Consider the following 23,508-nt stretch of genomic DNA (forward strand, 5'->3'; position numbering starts at 1 on the left):
TCAGTCATAGTGGAGTGGTTGTCACGATTTCAGTCGTCACTTACTACACAGAGAGAGTGGCATGCTCATCATTGACTGAAAGCCTGAGGCTGCTAAGAAAAATAACATTCATTTCCTCCTTGTAGCTGGGCTTTCGGTAAGGGCGCCGGACAGCTTTGGAGCGCTAACCACAAAACTGCAGGTTAATAGTGTTTTTTCACATGACATGTTCCATAACGATCAATATGCCATTTTATATGTCTTTTTTTTTGTGTAACGATTGTCCTAAAATCAATCCTGTTTTTGTTTTTAAACTTGCTAATGTAAGTCAATGGGTCCATGAAAAAAGAATGGATAGCACTTGGATGTTCTATATGTTACAGTTTAATGGGTAGGATAATCTATGATATTTTTTTCTTCATTAGAGGAAAATGGAGGCAACAAAATTCATAAAATCTGATACATGGACCAAAAAAGGGTCCACACTATGAAAGTAAACAGGAAGAAACTGATGTGCTAAACTGGCCTAATGCACAGAATCTGACAGAAATCATAGACATACAATAACAATAAGATCCAACCTCCTTTATAGGTATGCTAATGAAGCTCCTTACACGTCATCATCGAAATACTGAATATAGTGATGCAGTGGAGAAGAAATCTGGGCAGTGAGATTTGGTTTCAGGTGCTGGGCTCCGCGTACATGTATTCTCCCAGACAGTGTAGCAGAGATTTTCCATGAGTGATGCTTGGCTATTGCTGGTGGTGTACATAATATTTGATGAAAACGAGCCTTCAGATCATGGTATGTTCTGGATAATGCTTTAAATGTGTGAAGTACTCATTACTAGTCTGTAGAAGTAGTTTTCAATTTTAGTATGGCTGACATCCATGTCTGGGTAGCACAGAAAAAAGAGGCACATATGGTTGCTAATATTTAGACAATCATAAAAGAGGCTGTGAGTGGGCTAATCTTGGAAGTAACCTCTAAACCTCATGGAATTGGTTTGAATGGATATGAATATTCATGCACATTCTTATATTATGTCATTAAATATGCACATTGTGTTTATGAATAACCTATAAATGTATGAAATTACAGTACCATCATATCTTCCAATACTTGCACACCTGTTACATCTTTTATGGTTTCAATTACTAATAATTTAAGGTCTTCCTTTTTCTGTACTCAGCTAGTTGAGCATTTTTCATTGCTTTCTGTGGCACTTCTGTAGACAGTGTATGGAGAAGAGGTCAAGCATGTGCACCTCTGCTCCACTCAAGATGAAGCTCTGTTGAGGCCAGTTCCTGGATACCAAAGCTCTGTTCTCAGGATCACTCCCATTGGATCCCCAGTTATCGGTAATTTATCCCCTATCATATGGATAGAGGATGACTTACTTTGAACACATTTTATAAGTGGTCATAAACTTGTAAATAACTCATGAAAGAACAAAGTTACGTAAAAACCAAGCACGCCATTGTTTTTCTTGTGAAATTCATAATAAGTTTGATGTGTCACATGACCCTTTTCCCATTGGAAAAAATAAAGTTGAATCCAAAATGGCCGACTTCAAAATGACCGCCATGATCACCACCCATCTTGAAAAGTTTCCCCCCTCCTATACACTAATATGCCACAAACAGGAAGTTGATATCACCAACCATTCCCATTTAATTTAGGTGTATCCTTATAAATGGCCCACCCTGTACATGCCTAAGTGCATAGAGTTTAAGTCCTCTTTTTTCTCAGAAGAGGCAATTTGCATAAGTGCATTCAGTATGGCAGAGCATGTCTCAGATGACCATGAATAACTTAATTGACAGCAGCCAAGGTGTGTAAGTGTAGGGATTTCTGATGTGGTGTTCATACTTTATACTGAATCAAGATGTTTTGAAAATTGTTTCCATTTTTCTCATTTGCATATTATTACCATGTCTATCAATCCTATGATTTTCATAATTCAACAACTTATTTTTTTTAAGGTTACAATTTCAATGTAGAGGAATAAGTAGCATTCTATCCTTCCTCAACGAAAACAGAGCTATAAAAAACTGATACATCAAAAGGGTGCAAGCCTTAGGGTACCAACCCAGTATATTCTATATACATACAGAAAAAATGGCAGCACTGCAGACATGGGATAGTGAAAAATGGTGGCCTTTACTATTCCATGTACAGGTGCTTCTCACAAAATTAGAATATCATCAAAAAGTTTATTTATTTCGGTTCTTCAAAACAAAAAGTGAAACTCATATGTTATCTAGTGTCTACAGAGTGATCTAATTTCAAGTGTTTATTTCTGTTAATGTTGATGATTATGGCTTACAGTCAATTAAAATCCAAAAGTCATTATCTCAGTAAATTAGAATAATTAACAAAAAACAGGTCTCTTAGTCTGTTTCAGTAGCTCCACAATCATGGGGAAGACTGCTACAAAAGTTGAGTGGAAGGAAAAAGTATAGTAGAGAAAAAAGTGCACAAGCAAGCGGGATAACCACAGCCTTGAAAGGATTGATAAGAAAAGACCATTCAAAAATTTGGGGGAGATTAACAAGGAGTGGACTGCTGCTGGAGTCATTGCTTTAAGAGCCACCACACTAAGACATATCAGGACATAGGCCAAAAGGGTCACATTCCTTGTGTCAAGCCACTCATGACCAATAGACAACATCAGAAGCGTCTTACCTGGGCCAAGGAGAAAAAGAATTAGACTGTTACTCAGTGGTCCAAGGTGATGCTTTCAGATGAAAGTAAATTTTGCATTTCATTTGGAAATCAAGGTCCCAGAGTCTGGAGGAAGAGGGGAGAGGCACACAATACAAGCTGCTTGAGGTCTGGTGTGAAGTTTCCACAATAAGTGATGGCTTGGGAAGCCATGTGATCTGCGCAGTTGTCTACCAGGAAATTTTAGAGCACTTCATGCTACCCTCTGCCGACAAGCTTTTTGGAGATGGAAATTTCATTCTTCAGCAGGACTTGGCATCTGTCCACACTGCCAAAAGTACCAATACCTGGTTTGCAAACAACAGTATCACTGTGCTTGATTGGCCAGCAAACTCGCCTGACCTTAACCCCATAGAGAATCTATGGGGTATTGTCAAGAGGAAGATAAGAGACACCAGACCCAACAATGCAGACAAGCTGAAGTCTGCTATCAAAGCAACCTGGGCTTCCATAACTCCTCAGCAGTGCCACAGGCTGATCACTTCCATGCCATGCTGCATTACTGCAGTAACTGATGCAAAAGGAGCCCCAACCAAGTATCGAGTGCATTAACTGAACATACATTTTAGTAGGTCAACATTTCAGATTATAAAATCATTTTTCAGGCTGGTGTTATAAAGTATTCTCATTTACTGGGATAATGACGTTCTGGTTTTCATTGGCTGTAAGCCATAATCGTCAACATTAACAGAAATAAACACTTGAAATAGATCACTCTGTTTGTAATGACTCAATATAATATATGAGTTTCACTTTTTGTATTGAAGAATTGAAATAAATTAACTTTTTGATGATATTCTAATTTTGTGAGAAGCAACCTGTATGTGCAAAGTTTTGGCTCTTCAAACTGTGAGCCTTTTTCAAGCTTGAGAAAGGTTCACAGTTCAAAGAGCTGAAAATGTCTGGATTTCTGCCATTTTTGCTGTATATTTATTTATTTATTTATTTTACTCGCTCATATAGCGCCATTAATTCTACAGCTCTTGACAGACTTTATAGGCACTGTTCCCATTTGGGCTCACAATCTAATCCCCTATCAGCAGGGCCGGACTGGCCATCAGGCACTTCTCGCAAATGCCAGAAGGGCCGGTGCCAGTAGCGAGCCACTGCACTCTTCCCCCCCTCCCCCCACCAGTGCCGCCGCTGCCGCATTCAACTATACCGGCGTCTATGACACCGGTACAGTTCAATGCAATGATGGAGGAGAGAGCGTCCGCTGACAATCCCTCTCCCATCATTCCCCGCTCTGCCTCTGACACTGCGGGTGCGCGATGACGTCATATCATCGCGCACTTGCTGTGTCCCAGGCAGACTGCAGCCGCCGAGACAGGAGCAGCGCAGGCAAGAGGAGAGGTGAGGAGTGTGTTTTTTTTCTACTGGACTGTGGGGCCATTATCGGGGGGAGGAGAGATGAGATGTGGGCTGTGCTAGTCTGTCATTGCCTCAGTTACAGTTGTTTGGGCTGTGCTGTATATACTACTGTGTGGGCTGTGCTGTATATACTACTGTGTGGGCTGTGCTGTATATACTACTGTGTGGGCTATGCTGTATATACTACTGTGTGGGCTGTGCTGTATATACTACTGTGTGGGCTGTGCGCTGTATACTACTGTGTGGGCTGTGCTGTATATACTACTGTGTGGGCTGTGCGCTGTATACTACTGTGTGGGCTGTGCTTTATATACTACTATGCAGGCTGTGCTGTATACTACTTCGCGGGCTGTGCTGTATACCAGGGCTGTGGAGTCGGTAAGCCACAGTTGCGACTCCGACTCCTGGATTTTATCAGGTTCCGACTCCAGCTCCTTCATAAATGGCCAATTCGTAACAATAAATTTACTGTTGTAAAATATTAACATCGTGCTTATTCAGTTTCTCACCATCATATAAGTAATCAGACCACTTAGAGCAAAAACTATAATTATTAGAATACAATTAGAATATAGCAAATAACTTTTATAAACTCTAGTAAGTAAATATGCAATAAACACTTATGCAGTTAATAAGAAAAAATCTATAAATTTGTCCTCAGAAAAAGTATTGCCTCTGTCAGATCCTCCTACATGGATGCCCTCAAATCTGATCTAATTATTTTGAGAGCAGAGAACAACCTCTCTAGACTAACTTGGGTTGGTGGCAAAGCAGCAACCACTTGGGCAACATCTCTGACAATGTCAGGATACAGAGGAATCGCTTGTTGCACTGTTATTTTTGATGAACGGTCAAATTTCTCAAGTTCTTTTAGTGCACATGAAAAATTCTGCTGAAATGTACTGGCTGTGTTCTTTGATGGGGATGACTCTTCTTCTATGCGGGAACACTTTGCACAGTCCTTGTGATCCAAATATTTTTCGAAATTAAATTCTTCATCAGTTGATGAGGGTGAAGATGCGGCAGGACGACCAAATTCTTCTTGTTCCTCCTGACTGTTCTGCAACCCTTTCATCCTTACTGCTATTTCAAACAGAGCTTCTTTTCCTTTAGTTAGCTGTTGATCATCTAGAAGAATCCGATGCATTGGGTCTACATAAACAGCTGCCAAAAGAATGTTATTTTCTAATAGTAGCTCCTCTCTCCGTTTCATTGATGTAGCAATGCCACTTGCAATTAACCCTCCTCTTTGGGACAGGCGAAACATCAGGTTCTTCCACTCCTTTCAGAAAATACCTGGAGTTAAGTCCTCTGCTTGTAATTTTTTAGTCACTGTAAATGGGTGCTCTAGCAATTTTTCCAGCTCAGTCACCTGATTCCACTGACTTTCATTTAGCGTCAGTTGAGGGTTAGCCATGTCTACAAGAAAGGTTTTCAGTTCAACCAAGCGCTGAATCATTAAGTACTGCCCCATCGTGTGGCTTGATCAATAATTGCCCCTTTTCCAGCACGTCTCTTCAAAATTGAGTCAACTTTAGGGGTTCTGGCAACAGTAGCCAATTTTCTCACCTTGCCAATCAGTTCAGCAGCATGTCCTTCTTGCAGACTGTCTCTTATAGCCAGCTGTAGCGTTTGCACAACACAGCGCATGTGATGAATGAAAGAACGTATTGACAAAGTTTCAACAAGATCATTTAAACTATCATGTTGCTGTTCATCTGAAGCAACTTCAGTTTGCTCCTCAGTTACAATACAGTGTTCCTCTATTTCAAACATTTCTGTTTCTGTGGACCCAGAATGTTCTAGCTGCTGGTCACCATTATTACTCTCATTCATTAGCTTAATAGTACTTATCATATTTGAAGCATTGTCATTTACGACAGAAAGAACTTGTTCTTTTTTAAGTTCATAGTCTTGCAGAACCTTTTCCACCAAGACCTGGAGAAACTCACTGGTGTGATGAGCTTTGGTGTCTTTTACTGCCAATGTCTTGGTAACTATTTCATTTTTGTCACAAACAAATCGGACATTGATGGCAAAATAGTTCACTCTGTGATGTGTGCAGGCATCCATTTTAAGAAACAGAAAGCATCCCTTGAGAGTTTTTTTAAGTTCTTCCTTTTGTTTAAAAGCTTCTTCGATTACTAATTTTCTAATACTCTCTCTCTCCAGAGAAACACCAAGCTTGCGGGCCATTTCCCCATTCAGACACATAAAAGCTGGTCGTGAAAATAATGAAATAGGCACACTATCCTTTACAACAAGCTCTATGATCTGTTTTTTAAATGTATCTACTGTCATTGTCACAGTAACTTTGTCACTGACAAAATATCTTGCAACTGATGGCTGCAAAGTTCTCTGCTCCTTTGTTTGGCTGGAAGAGCTGGGCACTGGTTCATTGGTTTGGATGCAGTCTGTCTTTCTTATCCACCGCTTTCAGTACTTCTGGATGAAAGCGCTGTAAATGTCTCTTTAGATTAGAAGCTCTGGTAGGAGCATTTTTATCTTTGCCTGAATATGCACTGATCTTGGCTTCACAGCATTTGTTTTCGTCTGGATCATTTGTCATACACTGACAGACATAATGTTTTCTATCTTGAGTGATAGTGAAATGTTCAAATACAGCTGATTTAATGTGACGCTTGACATTCTCAGGTTTTTAATTCTGCATTCACAATCCAAATGACAATTTTTTGTCCTAAAAACAATTGTACAAAATTATTGCCAGGATGTACAACTGATATAGTGGTCAGTAATACTGTTATTCCTCATGTACTCACAGTTAACTGATGCAAAGTTTGTTGAAAGGATAATACTTCTTACAGTCTTCCTCTTCTGAGTAGCAGCTGTGAGATGCTTGGAAGACGCACACCTAGTAAACATCTAGTCTAGAGGAGGAGCTTTACTACTAAGAATTTGCAACACATTTTCACTTTCAGTTTCATACATTGTAAGTAGGGGGGTTGGGGCACCATGAGGTTAAACAAGTATAAGATTAGATAAGGGCAGTAGAGAACAGTGACACACAAGAAGTAAGAAATGTCTCTACCTCCAGCAGAACTGCTTATCACTGTTGTTCATAGTTTGATAGAACATATATATTTGAGTAACATTTATAAAATTCGTATGAAAGTTTAATTATGAAATATTAATACATTTTTTTTAAAGCTGGAGTCGGAGTCGGAGTCGGTACATTTCTACCGACTCCAACCAAAACTAACTCCGACTCCACAACTCCGACTCTGACTCCACAGCCCTGCTGTATACTACTACGGGGGCTGTGCTATATTATGCAGGCTGTGCTATATACTATGCGGGTTGTGCTATATACTATGTGGGCTTTGATATATACTATAGGGGTATATTATATTCTATGGGGGAGGTCGTATTATATACTATGTGGCTGTGTTATATACTATTGCGGGGGTATATTATAGTCTATGGGGGAGGCTGTCTTATATACTATGGGGGGCTGCATTATATTCTATGGGGGGCTACATGATATATTATGGGGAGGTGGGCTGTATTATATTCTATGGGGGGGCTGTATTAGATTTTATGAGGGATGATTGCATCATACTCTTTGATGGGGGTGCATTATATTCTATGGGGAGGTGGGCTGTATTCTATTCTATTCAGGGCTACATTATATTCTATGGGGGCTGTATTATATTTATATTCTATGAGGGGTGATTGCATCATACTCTATGAGGGGGCTGCATTAAACTATGAGGGGGGCTGCATTATATTCTATGGGGGGTTACATTATACTCTGAGGTGGCTGCATTATACTCTGGGGTGGCTGCATTATACTCTTTAGGGTGGTGGCTGCATTATACTGTATGTGGACTGCATTATACTGTATCAAGGACTATGGGGAATATGTTATGCTATATGAGGAACTATGGGGTGCATTATACTATGGGAAGTGAATTGTACTACATGGATGACTATGGCGGTGCATTATACTATATGGAGCACTATGAGGAGTGTATTATGCTATATGGAGGACTATGAGGAGTGTATTATACTATGTGTAGGACTGAGCAGTGTATTTTAATATATAGAGGACTATAGGGAGTGCATTATAATATATGGAGGACTATGGGGTGTATTTTACTAAACAGGTAAAATGCTGCATATGCAGATTGTTTTTGCCGGAACAAAAATCCTTGTTCTCAGCAGCACATCGCCGGTGTAAACTGTAGATGTGCTGCTGATAACATGATACTGTATGGGGATCTGTTAGTGATCTACTAGTGATAGTTCTGTCCCATCATTATTCCTCAGCTGGTGGAAAGAGGCCGGGAAACAAGCGTTGAACAACTTCAGTATTGTCGATCAAACTCATTTAGCGGCCTGAACTCAGCGCTTGTAAATACAACCGAAATGCTTTTGTGTGATGTGCAATATGTTAGCATTTGGATCCCCATTTTAAACTTTGCCTAGGGCCCCACTTTGCCTAAAACCGGCCCTGCCTACAAGTGTACAAAGATACTATACAGTCACCATGTGACAAGTGGGCCTGCGTAACTTCAAATGTCAGGGCTGAATTTTAGTCCCAGTCCAGCCCTGCCTATCAGTATATCTTTGGAATGTGGGAGGAAGCTAGAGAATTCAGAGGAAACCCACACAAACACAGGGAGAACATACAAACTCCTTGAACATGTTGTCCTAGGTGGGATTTGAGCCCAGGACCCCAGTGCTGCAAGCCTGCTGTGCTATCTATCTATATACACAGTGTACAATTTATACAGGATGTATATGTACAACCGCTACTTTAAAAAAAAGTAGTAACGGTGTGGAAAATGTAAAGAAAACACAAATGCAATTATTTGGAAATCTCTGTCAGCCATATTTTATTCACAGCAGAACACAGGCTCCAATTAATCAAAGCTTTAATGCCCAAAATGTGGCGTAAAACCTTTAAAAAGTTGCAAAATTTTGACGCAACTCGAAGTTATGCCAAGATTTATGTGACTTTAGGCATTTTTAATGCCAGTTTTTCCTAGTTCCACCAAAATGGGCCAAGTCACGGTGCAGCAGGGGTATTATATCATAGCTTATCTAATTCATGATGAACTTTGGCATTCCTTATGCAAGAAATCTCACTCCAGTCACACATTTGTCAGATGCTCTAGTTTCATGAAGAAGCATCTACCACCCCCCTACCAGAGAGAAAATTGTTGTTCTTGATGAACTAGGGCCTCATAAGGTGAAAGTCAGATATTTTTCCATTTCTTATGAAACATTTAATTGTTTAGAAATTGATGGCAACAAATTGCAAAAACAAAGCCTCCTTGCTGGAGTTTTGGGTAAGGAATGTTGTCCCATTTTTATCTAATGTTGGATTTCCGCTGCTCATCAGTTCTATGTCTTCTTTGGCAAATTTTTTGGTTTATAATGTGCCAAATATTTCCTATTGGTGAAAGGTCTGGACTGCAAGCGGCCAGACTTTCAGTTGAACTCTTCTTCTATGAACCATGCTGTTGTGATGGATGTAGCATGTGTTTTACAATTGTCTTGCTGAAAAATGCAAGGTCTTCTCTGAAACAAACATTGTCTGGATGGCAGCATTTGATGTTCGAAAACCTCTATATAATGCTCAGCATTGAGAGTGGCTTTCAAGATGTAGAGCCTTCCTATGCTAATGCCATAGGCACTAATGCAAACCCATGCCATCAGAGATGCAGGCTTATGAACTCTGCCCTGATAGCAAGCTGGATGGTTCATCTACTCTTTAGTCAGCAGGAGATGGTGTCTTTGATTTCCATAAAGAATTTCAAATTTCGTTTCATCTGACCACAAAATAGTTTTTCTTATTTTTCAGTCCATCTTAAACAAGCTTTAACACAGAGAAGGCAATAGCCTTTTTGGATTGTGTTGATACGACTATGGTTTCTTCATTTGCGTCATAGACTTTTAACTTGAATGTGTCTTGCATGGCAAATAATGTTCCCAGACAATGATTTCTGAAAGTATCCTTAACCCATGTGTTGCTTTACACGACTGAAACCGGTCTGCTTTTAAAAGGATGTTCTCAAGCTTGAAAGCTCTCTCCAATCTGAAGGATAGGGGGCAATTTTCCAATCGCTGGTGGTCTGACTGCTGGGACTCCCACTCATCCGTAAAACTGGGACTTTGTAGAGCCCCGGGTGAATGTTGCAGAGGTTGATCATGCACACTGCCTCTCTTGTGCTTGGCAATCTCCAGCTCTCCCATGAAGAATGTATGGAATGGTAGTCTCCATGATCAAGCTCTGCTCCAGTCAGTCATTCAGTTTTAAGGATTTGTGGAGGCCGCAGTGGTCAGACCCTCAACGATCGGAAAGTTATCACCTATCATGTGGATAGGGATAACTTTTAAACTTGAGAATATTTCTTTAATGCAGTGCCGCCTGAGGGCCCATCAATTTCAAGCATACAATATTGCCCTTTGGCATTGTCCTTTGTGCATATGGATTTCTCCAGAATCTCTGAATCTTGATATTATGTAATATAGATGGTGGAATATTCAAAGTCTTTGACTGTTACACACTGAAGAACTTTTTTTCTGAAATTGTTCCACAATTTTTAGATGCAGTTGTTCACAGTTCAGTGAACCTCTGACCGTCTTTGCTTCTGGGAGACTCTGCCTCTCATGCATGCTGTTTTTATACACAGTCATGCTATTTACTGTAGTTGAAAATGGACCCTCTACCTGTTTTGCATTTGTACCACCTACTTTAAGTCTTTTGTTAACCCTGACCCATCTTTTTTCAGATGTGTTGTTGTCATCAATTTCTAAATGAGTTTTTTTTTTTTTTTTATTAAATGGAGAAATGTATAACTTTCACCTTTTGATCTGTAATCTATATTCTGCTGGCAATAAAATATGGCTATAAGAGATTTCCAAATCATTGCCTTCTTGTTTTCTTTACACTTTGCAAAGCTCCCAATTTTTGGGGACTAATGGCTGCATATTTAAATATATAGGCATACATATAAAATCACATCTCTGATCTTATGTTTTATTAGGCGATGTGTCTGCAGTTACTATGTAGAACAATGCTGGGAGTGAGTTGTAGTAGAAATGACCGGAGGCCAGAGCAGGAACAGATCTGTGAGTAGTAGTATACTATGAAGGAACAGGCATTTGTGTGTCTTAATGTGATGGACACAGACCCCTGATACTCCCATAGGATGAACTGAATTTAACACCGGAGCTGGGGCTCATTAACTGGCTCCAGGTTTCCTAAAAGCTCCTTCCTTTTCCTCTTCTCCTCGGGGCATTGGGGCAGAAGGATACCTATCGGTTCACTGAGGGCATCCCTACACTAACCATTCTAGCAGAACAGCTTGGGAAATGACACTCAGTGGCTGACTTCAAGATAATCACTATTGTGAAACAATCATTTGTAGACAACAAGCAGAGCATTACATTGATTATCATGAGATAAATGAGCTCAGATTCATTTAAGAATGCATTGAAAATCTACCAGAATTTCCTGATATTTTCATGCACATAATTGTAACAAAAAAATATTTTTTAATTACAAAATTGTTTCACAATCCCAGATGATAAATTGTAGCGATATGGAAGGATTTGATACATTTTCAATTCTGTAAACCCGATGTGCTCACTGTGAATTATCACTACCAACATATCACAGTACCAAATGCGTGTCACAATAATTAAAAAGAATCAAAAAGGGTTTGGTACCGTGTTAGCCAGTTGAAAAAATAATGCTCTGTGTGAAAAACTAGATAATCTTGTAGTTAGGATACCTTTTAATGGCTAAGAAAAATAAAATAAATGATATCACAATGCAAGCTTTCTAGACTTCTTAGGTCCCTTAATAATAATTACGGGTTTATACTGGCCTTCATTTGGGCATTCTTTTTGTTGCTGGAGACTCACCATTTAGGCAATAAACATACGAACTTAGTTTCCCATTTTCCCAAACATGAGTTGTGTCTACGTATTTGTTTTCTGCCTGATCCTACGGACAAATACGTTCTCTTTGTGCAAAGGTCTATGGTTTATAGCAGGAGCAAAAACACGCTGCATGAAACATTATTTGATCCAGTTTTAGGCCCAGTCTGATGAAAAAAGCAATGGACCAGATGTTTATGAACAGTCCCATAGAAATCGATGGGATTATATCTAGCATCAGTTTCCGTCTAGGGTGTCAGTATGATGATGGAAGGAAATAACACAATGGATAACCGGATGTATGGACTCAGACTTTAGTGCTACCTCACTTAGCTGAAATACTCTTCTGTGAAAAGTTGCAAGGTTGGTTTTAGCAGGATGAGTTTGATTAATTAGTAATGAAGTTGTTCATCTTGTTTCTCATCTTCTTGCTGGGCAGGACAGGTGCTAAGGAAAAGGAAATCTCCTAATGCTCAGCAGGTCTAATGTATATTTCAAGTCTTTTCTATTAGAATCTGTGCAAACAATACCAACCATGCATTGGACACTTTCCTTGGAAACTGACATGCCTCAGGAATAGCAGTGTTTCTCCATGTCCAAAGTCAGAAGTGGAAGAGGCACCACACAACCCCTATGACTATATCACTATTTATGAATTAAAAATATGACAAATGTGTTTGTTATTGTAAACAGTTTGTCTGTTTTCAGAGTTCAGCAAAATGATTTGTGGTACCTTGGTCCAGTGGCCACATCAGTATAAGTGTAAGATAGCACTTACTGTGTTGGGGGACACTCGCTTACCATGGGATTCAGTCACACAGGCACGAGTTTCCACTTAAACAGACTATCCGGTTTATTTTATGCAGCATAAACTGGGACATGCACAGTTCATTATATATATTTTATACAACTTCAACTCACAGTCACTAAACATGCCGGACTTCTCACTTCGTCCAGTAACCATGGGCGAACGTACACTGAACAGTTCATCAATGTCCATGGAACACAACAAGCACCAACAGTCTGTGCCATTGGCATATACTTCTTTGCTGTTATGATAGCCCCCTTCTCGGGTGTTACCTTTCTGGATCTCCTGCTCCACACGCTGACCTCCTGTCAGGCCTTTCTCTCCCAGGGAAGCTGCCGAACTGGGATCACCGTCCGGGACAATGCCTTGCTCACTATTTTACACACCTCAGCATGAGGTTTTCTGGAGCCTTCACCATACTCTGCCCTAGAGGTTGCTATGGGCAGCGACACGTCACCTTCCTTCCCGATCTCTTCAGTGTCTGAAAGAGAACTCACATGGGAGGTTGAAGTACACGACCTTCTATTATCAGCCAGAGTCACTTGAACTTCTTGTGGGGCCCTTCTTTACTGTACTCCTTTTCTCAGAGTCACAGTTACCCCCGATGTCTGTGTCATACTCCACAGTATGGTGAACACCCAAATCACTCTATCTAGGTGTCAGCTCCACTCTGTTTATCTACCACACCACTATCAGTCATATTGTGGCACACATCAGGTGATATCATGTCCGTCAGTTGGGCAGACACACCTTCCCACTGGTGAACCCGACGTCTGACCTGTCAATTTTGGAAGGTATTAATGCTTTTAAGTACGCAACCCCATCAGCCAAGAGCCCCGCATCCTCCTGCTGCAGAGGAACTCCCTTCTCCCACAAGTCTGAGTATAAGGGCTCATACTCACCTGCGAGAAACTCAGATGAGTCTCACATGTTAATACCCGACACTCAGATCGAAGCGTGCGGCCGCATAGGAATACGTGCAGCTGCACACTCCGCTCCTGAGTGCCAACAGCAGCGCCGGGTACTGACGTGCGAGACTCATCCGAGTTTCTCGCAGGTGAGTATGAGCCCTAACCTAGAGTCCTGGCCTATTATTACCGGACAGGTTAAGTTTGGGACTACAGCGACATCATGGAATGCAATGTGTCTGGCCATCTCGAGGATCACCCTGGCCACTGGATAGTCCTTAGTGCCCCCATGGATGCAGATGACACCAATCTTCCCATTTGGCACTACCCATCCCTTGGGCGCAACCCTCACCAGAGTCACCGAGCTCCCGGAATCGACCAGTCCATACACATCCTCTTCATTCATCTGCAAGGCACACCCACGTAGCCTCTTGCCGGGTGGGTAGTTCATAGAGCAGATTGGATGCACATAACACACTTGCCCCTGGCAACAGTCTGTCTGCGTCATCCCTTTGGGATGCTCTGCCCCCTTTTGGGTACTTATCACTCCCTGGGACTCCACCCCCTTTTGTCCAACTATCCCTGTTTGGGTTACCGCCCCCTTTTGGGGCAATTATCCTTGTTCGGGTTACCACCCCCTTTTGAGACTCCACCCCTTTTTGGGCAACCATCCCTGTTCGGGTTACCTCCCCTTTTGGAATTTCACCCCTTTTAGGGACACCACCCCATTTAGGGACACCACCCTATTTAGGGACACCACCCCTTCCCTGGGGTACACCCCGTGGACTTCTCACAGTACTCTCAGGCACCAATTCGCACAGTACAAAGTAAAAAAAACAAAAAACAAAAAAAACATCTCTTTAGGTCGGCACTGGCCCGAGTCTACAGGATCTGGATCAATGTTTTTATGACACTTCACCAGCTCCTACTGGTATAGCCACAGCTCCTGCTGCAGTCACAAACCGTGGGCACATCCGGCTGCTAATCACAAGCTTCTGCTGCTGCTGCCACCACTGCAGCTCCAGCTGCTGCAGAACTTCTTGCTGCACCTGCAGGTACATGCCACAAGGCTCTGCACGGCTCCACTGCAGACTTCATGTACCCAATCCACAGCAATTCTTCGTAACCTCGCCGAGTTACAGCCCGACGCTTGCAAGCTTCATGAACCCGACGATCCACAGCTAACTTCGTAACCCAGACAAATTACAGCAATCACCTCCACACGTGTTTTCTGGACCGTTGCCCGCAGTCTAGCACCATATGCAAGATAGTACTTACTGAGTGTGTTGGGGGACACTCGCTTAGCACGTGATTCAGTCACACAGGCATGGGTTCCCACTTAAACAGACTATCTGGTTTATTTTATGCAGCAAAAATGGGGTCATGCACAGTTCATTATATACATTTTATGCTTCTTCTACTCACAGTCACTAAACATGCCGGACTTCTCACTTCGTCCAGTTACCATGGGTGACCGTACGCCGAACAGTTCATCAATGTCCATGGAACACAACAAGCACCATCAGTCTGTTCCACTGCAGACACTTCTATGCCGTTATGATAGCCCCCTTCTCGGGTGTTACCTTTCTGGAGCTCCTGCTCCACATGCTGACCTCCTGTCAGTCCTTTCTCTCCCAGGGAAGCTGTCGAACTGGGATCACTGTCCAGGACAATGCCTTGCTCACTAGGCCACCTGACAGTCCAGATCCTCAGACGGGCTGTAGCTCTCCCAATGCAGTGCCATCACAGACTCTGCACATTCAGCCTTTCCGTGTGCTCTTCAGGATGTCCGTCCCCACCTGGGACCGTCCAACACACAAGTCTCTCAGTGCGCTATTCAGGGATCCGATCCTACTCCCAGGATCTCCCAACACACAAGTCTTCTGATCCACAGCTTCTCAGTGAGCTATTCAGGGATCCGGTCCACACACAGGACCTCCCAACAAACAAGCCGTCCAGGATCTACACATTCTCCATTACAGAGACCATGTGACCACACCATGGTCACATTATGTAGTTGTAACCACTCCCATAGATGGGTGGTGTGTGTGTGGTTAGCCAGACCCGCCCAGCTCTCTAGCTAACCCTGCAAGCCTCCCTTTACAAACTATACAAACACTTGCGGGACTACAGGTCCCAGAACAACATTATTACTGGCTTACAGCGCAGACTCCCTCGGTGACACATACCGGCCATTTACAATCCTGCCAGTCACTGTTTCACCATCAAAATCACAGATACGCCTCCATGCGCATCCCGAGGAGCACCTACAACGCCCCCTAGCTGTAACAGGGGTCACTGCATCACAGTAGTTGGAAGGTTGCAACGTTGTGGTCTGGTAACCACGGACTACTGAAACTGCAATTTTTTTCTCAAGGCTACTATTTTGACCTACTGCATAATTGTCCTATTATAGACAATGTAGCGAAAATATAACACAAAATTCTGCAATCTAAAGTACTCTGCGATACAAAAAACACTCATAGCATACTCTAACATTGCTGTACACTTACAGCTAACAACTATAATGTGTGAATATATCTTATGGAAATTCCTACTTACTAACACATCACAATTCACCACCAAGTACACACTGGTCCACATTTATATTGCAGCTCCATTATTCCCAGAGCCATAAAAGGGCAGTCATGGAGGAGCAAGAAGCCTATAATGTACCTGTATACTTAACATGTAGAAGATCAATTTATTATCTCTTAAATTGATCATAACTAATTGTAGATGCAGCAGTGGCATAGAGCGATGTTATGACCTCTGTATGGAGACCCAGCCTAAAACAGCTTCCTACTGTAGTAGATTGCATGTGAGGGGCTGAGCTATTGAATTTTAATGTAATGACTAAAGACGGCAGTCTGAAGTGCATTGGCTAGAAATCTTTGGTATAGGTGTTGTGACTTTAATACTTACCTATTAAATGTGTGATTTTAACTCAAGATCTTGGCACTGGAATCTCCTTTGTCCTAAAATGAATTTTAATAGCTCACAATTTCGGCTCATTTACCCAACTGTTCACACACACACACGTGAAAAAATGGACCGCACTCAGACCAACGTTATTGAATGGGGCAGTCCAGAGAAACGATTATTTTCAGTGACCGAAACTATGTGTGAAGCAAATCGTACCATGCACTGATTTCTTCCATGTATCAAATGAGACTTTCCCATTGAAGTCTATGGGTGAGAGAGACAAAAAAAATCAGATGCCATATTATAGCATCCAATATTTATCCTTACATTGCAATTCTGTAACATGGGAAACTGTAAATGGTCCTGTAATGATTAATATCTGCTGCTGTAAAAAAAAAAAAAAAAATTGTATATGGATGACAAGTGAGAAGAAAATTGTACGAGTTTTCTGGATAAAACTCTGAACAATATTTTATACGCTCATGTGAACCTATCCTTAGGAAGACGTAAGGGAGCAGTCTACTGAAAGGCAAGGGGATCATCTACTATTTTAGACCTTGGACCCTCTGCTGTCTATGTCTGCACTTGGGTGTGAGACACCTGTGCATCCATTATAAGAAAAAAAATACTGGAAGTTGTAGTTCCATAAGGAAAAAAAAAGAGAAATCTCTAACTATATTAACTCTTTCACTGCCATCTACAGTCTCAGACAGCCTTCACCTCATGTAGCAGTACAAAACGTGTAAACAATTACATAACCACAGCAGGGGGGGAGCAGGGAAGTGTGATTCCAGCATGGAAAGAGTCAGTGCAAGTCATTTTACTGCATGTGTTATTGGGTGTTGTGTGAGAGTTTACGAATATTTATGCTTAGTGGTACCAGTTGTACTTTTATTTACTCCAGGAAGCAGCGCCATCTGCTGGAAGTATGTGGAATTCAAGGAAAAGTTCATTATGCTGTAGTGAGAATTCCACCCCCCTAAATAAAGTGAAAGAGAAGGAATCTTGTTGCCCCTTTCATTAGATCCCAGCATTTTGAGGGCATTTAACTAATAGTAACATTTTCCTTCTTTTCAGAAAAAGCCTTTAACAAAAGTAGGGGAGAGGGATACCCTATCATAATCTAGGATCAGACCTATGGACTCAAGCAGTTTCCCAGATTACTTGTATTTAATACACAATGCATCATAAAACAAATCCCTCATCCTGACAGGAAGAAAATAGCTCATAGCTAGAGCTGCTCCAATTTATGCCTAAATAAAAAAAAAAAAAAAAAAGAAAGAAACTCTCCAACAATGGGCGAGATGAGGGAGGGCAGGAAACCAATGACCAGCAAACCGGGACCTCTTTAAGGTTCTCAAGCACCCAAGTCTATGGGAATCTCTGGTCAGTTGTAAGGTTATTTACAAAGGATTTTTCCTGTCATACCTAGCATTACTGTGTGATTTTACAGAAACAATGGCCATTATCTAAAGCAGCAGTTCAATGTCACAGATAACAGTCTGCTGAGACAAATTAATCATCATCTCTTGTCAAGAAAGCTGCCCCCTCCTCTTAGATAAATAGCATTTTCTAGCAGGGCACATTTATACAAAATTCGTCTTACTTAGAAAGTGCAAGCCAAAAGAAACATAATCAACATCAAACATATACATAGTTTTTATCTCATCTTGTTAATCAAACAGGAAAATCACATTTTTTCCCCTCTATGACCCTGCAAAAATATAATGATGTCCTCTGACAGAGGCTTTCTCCCTAATTTATCATTCTGAAATCAAATCAGCTTTAGAGATCGCGATATAAAAAGAAGCTTGGAAAAATATTACAAATTCTGGAAAAAATATTACAATTTGAGAGTCCTCAGTGATTGATACCTTTTTAATGGCTAACTTTATACAAATATATATTTCCTGTACAAACTCAGATTTACTTGTAAATATTTACAACAATGTAACAAGTTTGAATTTAAAATAAACAAACAAGAATAAATAACAAAGGTGATGTAGAGAGGTTGGTTTGGGCAGTTAACCTACTAATTACCTGGTTTAAATGAGCAAAATCCACTGGCTCTAAAGTAATAGGAAGAGCTCATTTGCCCTCAGCTAATATTTTGTAAAGGTTTAGAAATTAGATGCATCTCATACAGTCACAATAGTATTATTTGGGTTGAGGATACACACAGCCTTCTCTGGTTGCCCTGACCAGTTTATGGTCTATTAGTAATAATGGGACAAGGCTTTCTGACTGAACAGACTTCTTCAAAGGCTAAAGAGACGAGATTTCCCTGTAAGAATGAAATCCACCCACCCCAGATCTCCCCATTGGTCGCTGATTGCCTGGATGGAATGGACATGCTGAAGGGGATGGTGCATCTGTAATCACAGTGTCCTATAGGAGTCTTTGGCGACCTTTTAGTGACCTCTTCTTCTACAGGAGGCTGCTGCTGTCACTTTAAAAATGTCCTGAGAGAGGAGCCAGTGTCTGTGCTGGGAGATAGCTGAGGACCCCTCTCCTCCTCTTTCTGGATGGCCGCTCTCATCCTCCTTACAGAGAACTTCACATTGTACCCTGAAGTCCTGGGAAAGGGATGGCTCCCGGGAGGATCTCACCCTGAAGGAGAAGCTGCAGCCTTGGAGCTCCATCCTGGGACACATTTCCAAGGAGTCTCCTCATTCCAGGACACTGACAGTCACAGGGTTTCCTAGTCAACCACAGGAAGGACTTTCAGGCTTCTAGGAGAGAGCTGCTGTCACCTGGAGCCTGCACATGGCATTATAAAGGGGGATCCCAGGACAGGAGGCATCACCCCAACTTCCAGGACAGGATCTCTGAAGCCCCAAGACAAAAGGAGGTATCTCCAAGACTTCCAGCAGCCATACACTGGGGGGTTCGGACTCTCCAGCAGGGACAGTGCTGATTGCTGGTGTCTGGCTGATAAGAGCAAAGAAAGTGAGAGAAGAGGGAGGTGTCCGGAGCAGGGGTCCATGTGCTGCAGTGATGGAGCTGTAGGCTGGGAGCTGCTGGCCTCCAGGAGTCAGGGCTGCCTCTCCCCAGGTAAGTGAGATGGAGGCTCCACTCATGGCCGTGCTCTGCACTTGTGGTTGCACTTGGAGTTCCGCTGTGAAGCTGCGTCTGTCAGTGAGCGCTGCGCCTAGTCTGCGACACATCTACTAGTTTTGCGACACATCTACTTACTGCACGTGCCTCTTATTACACTCCTGTGTGATCTGCACCCGATCATTAGCTAACCAGGACACTCTCCTTCCACCGGTCAGGCCGCTTTCTCAGCATGAGGCCATTCCCCAGGTATTAGCAGGAAATCCTCCAGGTGATGCGATAGTCCCTGGGAGACAGGAGGAGGAGGATCAGGTGCAGCCGATCACACGCCGGCCGCCTGCTAGTTACCAGACAGACAGGACACTGGTCGGACACTGCCCGGCCATTCCCTCCAGCCAGGTAACTCTGCGACAGATTGCAATCATTATCCCACAGTCACCGCTCTCCCGCAGACCACCAGTCCTCTTTATTTCCAGCAATAGGCAAAACATAGTTTTTTCTTTTCCCAACTTCACATGTGCAGATTAAATCGCGCGATTTGGCTTCTGCAATTTCATCGCACGTGTAAGAAGTCGAATATATATATATATATATATATATATATATATATATATATATATATATATCCAGAAAATAAATTCCAGCTTGTGTCATCTACGAAATATTAGATTAGCCATCTACTACTTGTGTGTGCGAGCATATATTATATATGATCTGTGTGTACTGGTATAAAGTTATATTTTTATTAAGTGGATCAAAAGTGAAATGAATAAAAGGAATAATTGCTGTGGCCTACAGATCCCTGTATAGAAGTGGGGAATAACATGGGGGCACCCACCGATCACACAGGACCTGGGGGGCTACAGTGTCACTTTTCTGCATTATTGTATCACAGACCATGAACTTGTGTCGAGGGCTGAGACTTCTATGTACCCCCTTTAACCCTATAGTACCTGATCAGCAGGCTTGGGCAGCCTGTATATGGGGGGCTCTGGTATCCTCAGAGGTTCTTTCTCCCAGTGCCCCCCATACTAGCTCGTTATATAGTTAATGACCTGCATCTCTGCCGTGTCATCCCCAGCCTGCACTGTGTGCACAGGGAGAGGGTGCAACAATGGTAGGAAACATGATCACTCTCCTCTGCAGGGAGAGCAGACTTTAGTGAAAAGTAAAAGTTTCTGTAAATTCTATACAGTGGAGTTTTCTTTAATTCTGTAAGTTTGTTTTCCATTTAGTTGATTCCAGTAGACATGAACCTAACATGCTCCAGTCCTCTCCTGCAATGTCCAGCTCCTCTACACCCAGATGAGCATTTATCCTGCACAGCAGACACCGGAGGAGTTTATTTATTTGGCTGATCGCCTCCCATATTGTTAATTTTGCTACTACACATTAAAGATCTCCACATCAAGTTGGGCAATAAATTCTAGTGATGGTGGATAATAACACTGTCATTCCCAATGTGGAGATCCAGAAGATTTTCTAAACCTCTAGGAGACATTTGGCTTATTGTTAACTGCAATAAAAGAAGAAGAAAAAAAAACGACTTGGGAGGAAATCTGGAGATCTGATGTGAATTCTTACAAATGAGGGCTGGGATAATTACAAGGTTTAACCCCTTCAGTGCTGAAAAGTAGTTTATTTTTATTTTTTTATTCTTATTGTTGTCAGGAGGAGATTGTAGAGTGTAGGTAGGTGATCCATGCCGTGGAAATGGAGACATTTCTGGCAGCTGCAATCTGTGCTTCTATTCACAGCAAATGTTTCACCTTGTTTTTCAAATTCCTGCACACAATAAAACTTCCTGCAGACAGGAGATGGAGATGTGTATGCCAACCAGCTAAATGCAATGATAATAGGATACAATGTTTTTTTTTTAAAGATTTCAGTTCCACCAAGCAAATATCTAATCCCAGTATTTTCTATGCAGTTCACAATAAATGTCCATGTGAAACAATTGCAAATTTATTAAGGACGCCATGTAACCTGAATACCAATGTCTTTTCTTTTTAGATCTTGGATGAACATTGTAATATAAAATTCTGCATCGATGCCAGCCAACCAGATGTAGGAAACTGGCTGAAATTTATCAGATTTGCTGGACATTACTATCAGCACAATTTGGTACCATATCAGATAAATGATCAGGTACGTCCCATTATTTATTTATTTATTTATTTATTTATTTATTTTACTAATTAATACCAGTTATACACTGGCCATTTATGAAAAACTGTTGCTCCAAAGTAGTCTGGATAAAAGGCAGATTATTCAATGAATTATGTCTTTAATACCAACAAGGTATAAAAATATATTTTGCAATTTTTCCAGTTCATATTTTAACTTAATTGTTTTTTAATTAATACAACATTTAAAACAACAAATTCATATAGTATTTTATGAAAATCTGAAATATTTGTGATTAAGTGAAATAATCGAAGAATTCGAGTAAATGTAAAGTGATTATAAATAAAATTAATATGCCCAGTATTAGTACATAATATATAAATTACATAAATAATTTAAATTATTAATATTAATTGTATATTTTATTTCATATATTTTTTTTAATTTTGGGCAAATAACCATAAATCATTTGTAAAATGTTGAGCTAGGAAGTGTATATAGTAGGACGAGCTTTGCTCGCTGTGTGTTACATATGATTTGCAGACAGTGCGACTTATTTATTGTTGACTCGGTGACCTGCTGGTGTTCTCTCCAGGACTTGAGAGGTTAAGGCCGTCTTGGCCTGGTCCTGTTCAACTCTGAGAAAGCTGCTCTTAGGAGAAGGATGAAAGGGATTTCTTAAGAGGTTCTCCAGGACCTTTTATTCTTTTGCATGAAGACTAAGATCTGCCAACTGGTGAATAAGCAGTACTCATCACATAATGAACACCCTCATTGTGTAAGAGATTATTCAATATCACTGTATGGTTGGAGACACTTGATCAGCAGTAATTGTTAACCGCTAATTACTTGAACTCACCTGTGAAACTCCCAAGCAAACATTACACTCCACCTGAAACCCAATAGGCATATTACAAATACCCAGATTCTCAGGCCGGACCTACACTAATAAATACAGGCTTGGCTGAAGGACAGGTTTGAAGTCTGAGACAGCTGGAGGTAGGAGATTAACATACACACCCCAAAGTATTTCTTCCAGCTAAAGATTCTGCAGAAACAAAATAAAAAATAAAAAAAGTTTCCCTTCCACCCACAATCATCCACAACTCCCATTATTATTGCTTAACCCTTTACATGTCCATTTCTAATGATACTCAGCGGAAAGCATGGTTCAAAATGGAAATATATGCTTTTTTTTTTTTTTTTCTCTTTTGCAAATTAATTAGCTTTGATAAATTTATCACATTAATCTTTTTAAAATGTATTTGTTCTTCTTAAGCCAAATAACAAGTTTGGCTTGGATAAAATATAAATGGCAAATATATTGTATAGGAAAACTGTTTGACATTTTTCAAAATAAACAAATAATTAGGATCGTTTTCCTGACACATTCTAAATGTTGTTGGAACGTTCCATCCTGGCATGTTGTTCACGACTTAATATTTTGGCCCTCCTAATTGCATAGTGTCTGAAAGCTTAGCATTAACTGCAGTAATTTGTCTCCTAACAGGATTTCATGCCAAACGTGCTTGTAAAATTGTGGCCACAGGTTGTTATAGCCTCAGTGTGTAAAACTCAGCGCTGTATCGTCATGATGATTATTTTTAATTTGTTTTTGTTTTTTTGTTAGTTTTTAATATGCTTTATTTTTTGCATTTATTGTTTTATTACATTGCATCCAAATATAATAA

At 41.0% G+C, this 23,508-nt stretch overlaps 1 protein-coding gene across 10 annotated transcripts in view; it reads left to right on the forward strand.

The window, feature by feature from the left end:
* The window catches only part of MECOM (MDS1 and EVI1 complex locus), an 857,842-nt gene that overhangs the window by 776,998 nt on the left and 57,336 nt on the right, over nucleotides 1-23,508 (forward strand). For 6 of the 10 annotated variants that reach the window (XM_077290592.1, XM_077290594.1, XM_077290593.1 and 3 more), the window contains one exon: nucleotides 21,704-21,838. In XM_077290592.1, coding sequence (XP_077146707.1) covers nucleotides 21,704-21,838 — 135 coding nt within the window. Of the gene's footprint in view, nucleotides 1-18,017; nucleotides 20,090-21,703; nucleotides 21,839-23,508 lie in introns of those variants that run through there. The other 4 variants (XM_077290601.1, XM_077290602.1, XM_077290597.1 and 1 more) reach the window with 3 other exon arrangements.

The sequence above is a fragment of the Ranitomeya variabilis genome, chromosome 2 (assembly GCF_051348905.1).
Source record: "Ranitomeya variabilis isolate aRanVar5 chromosome 2, aRanVar5.hap1, whole genome shotgun sequence".
Classification (NCBI taxonomy): Eukaryota; Metazoa; Chordata; class Amphibia; order Anura; family Dendrobatidae; genus Ranitomeya; species Ranitomeya variabilis.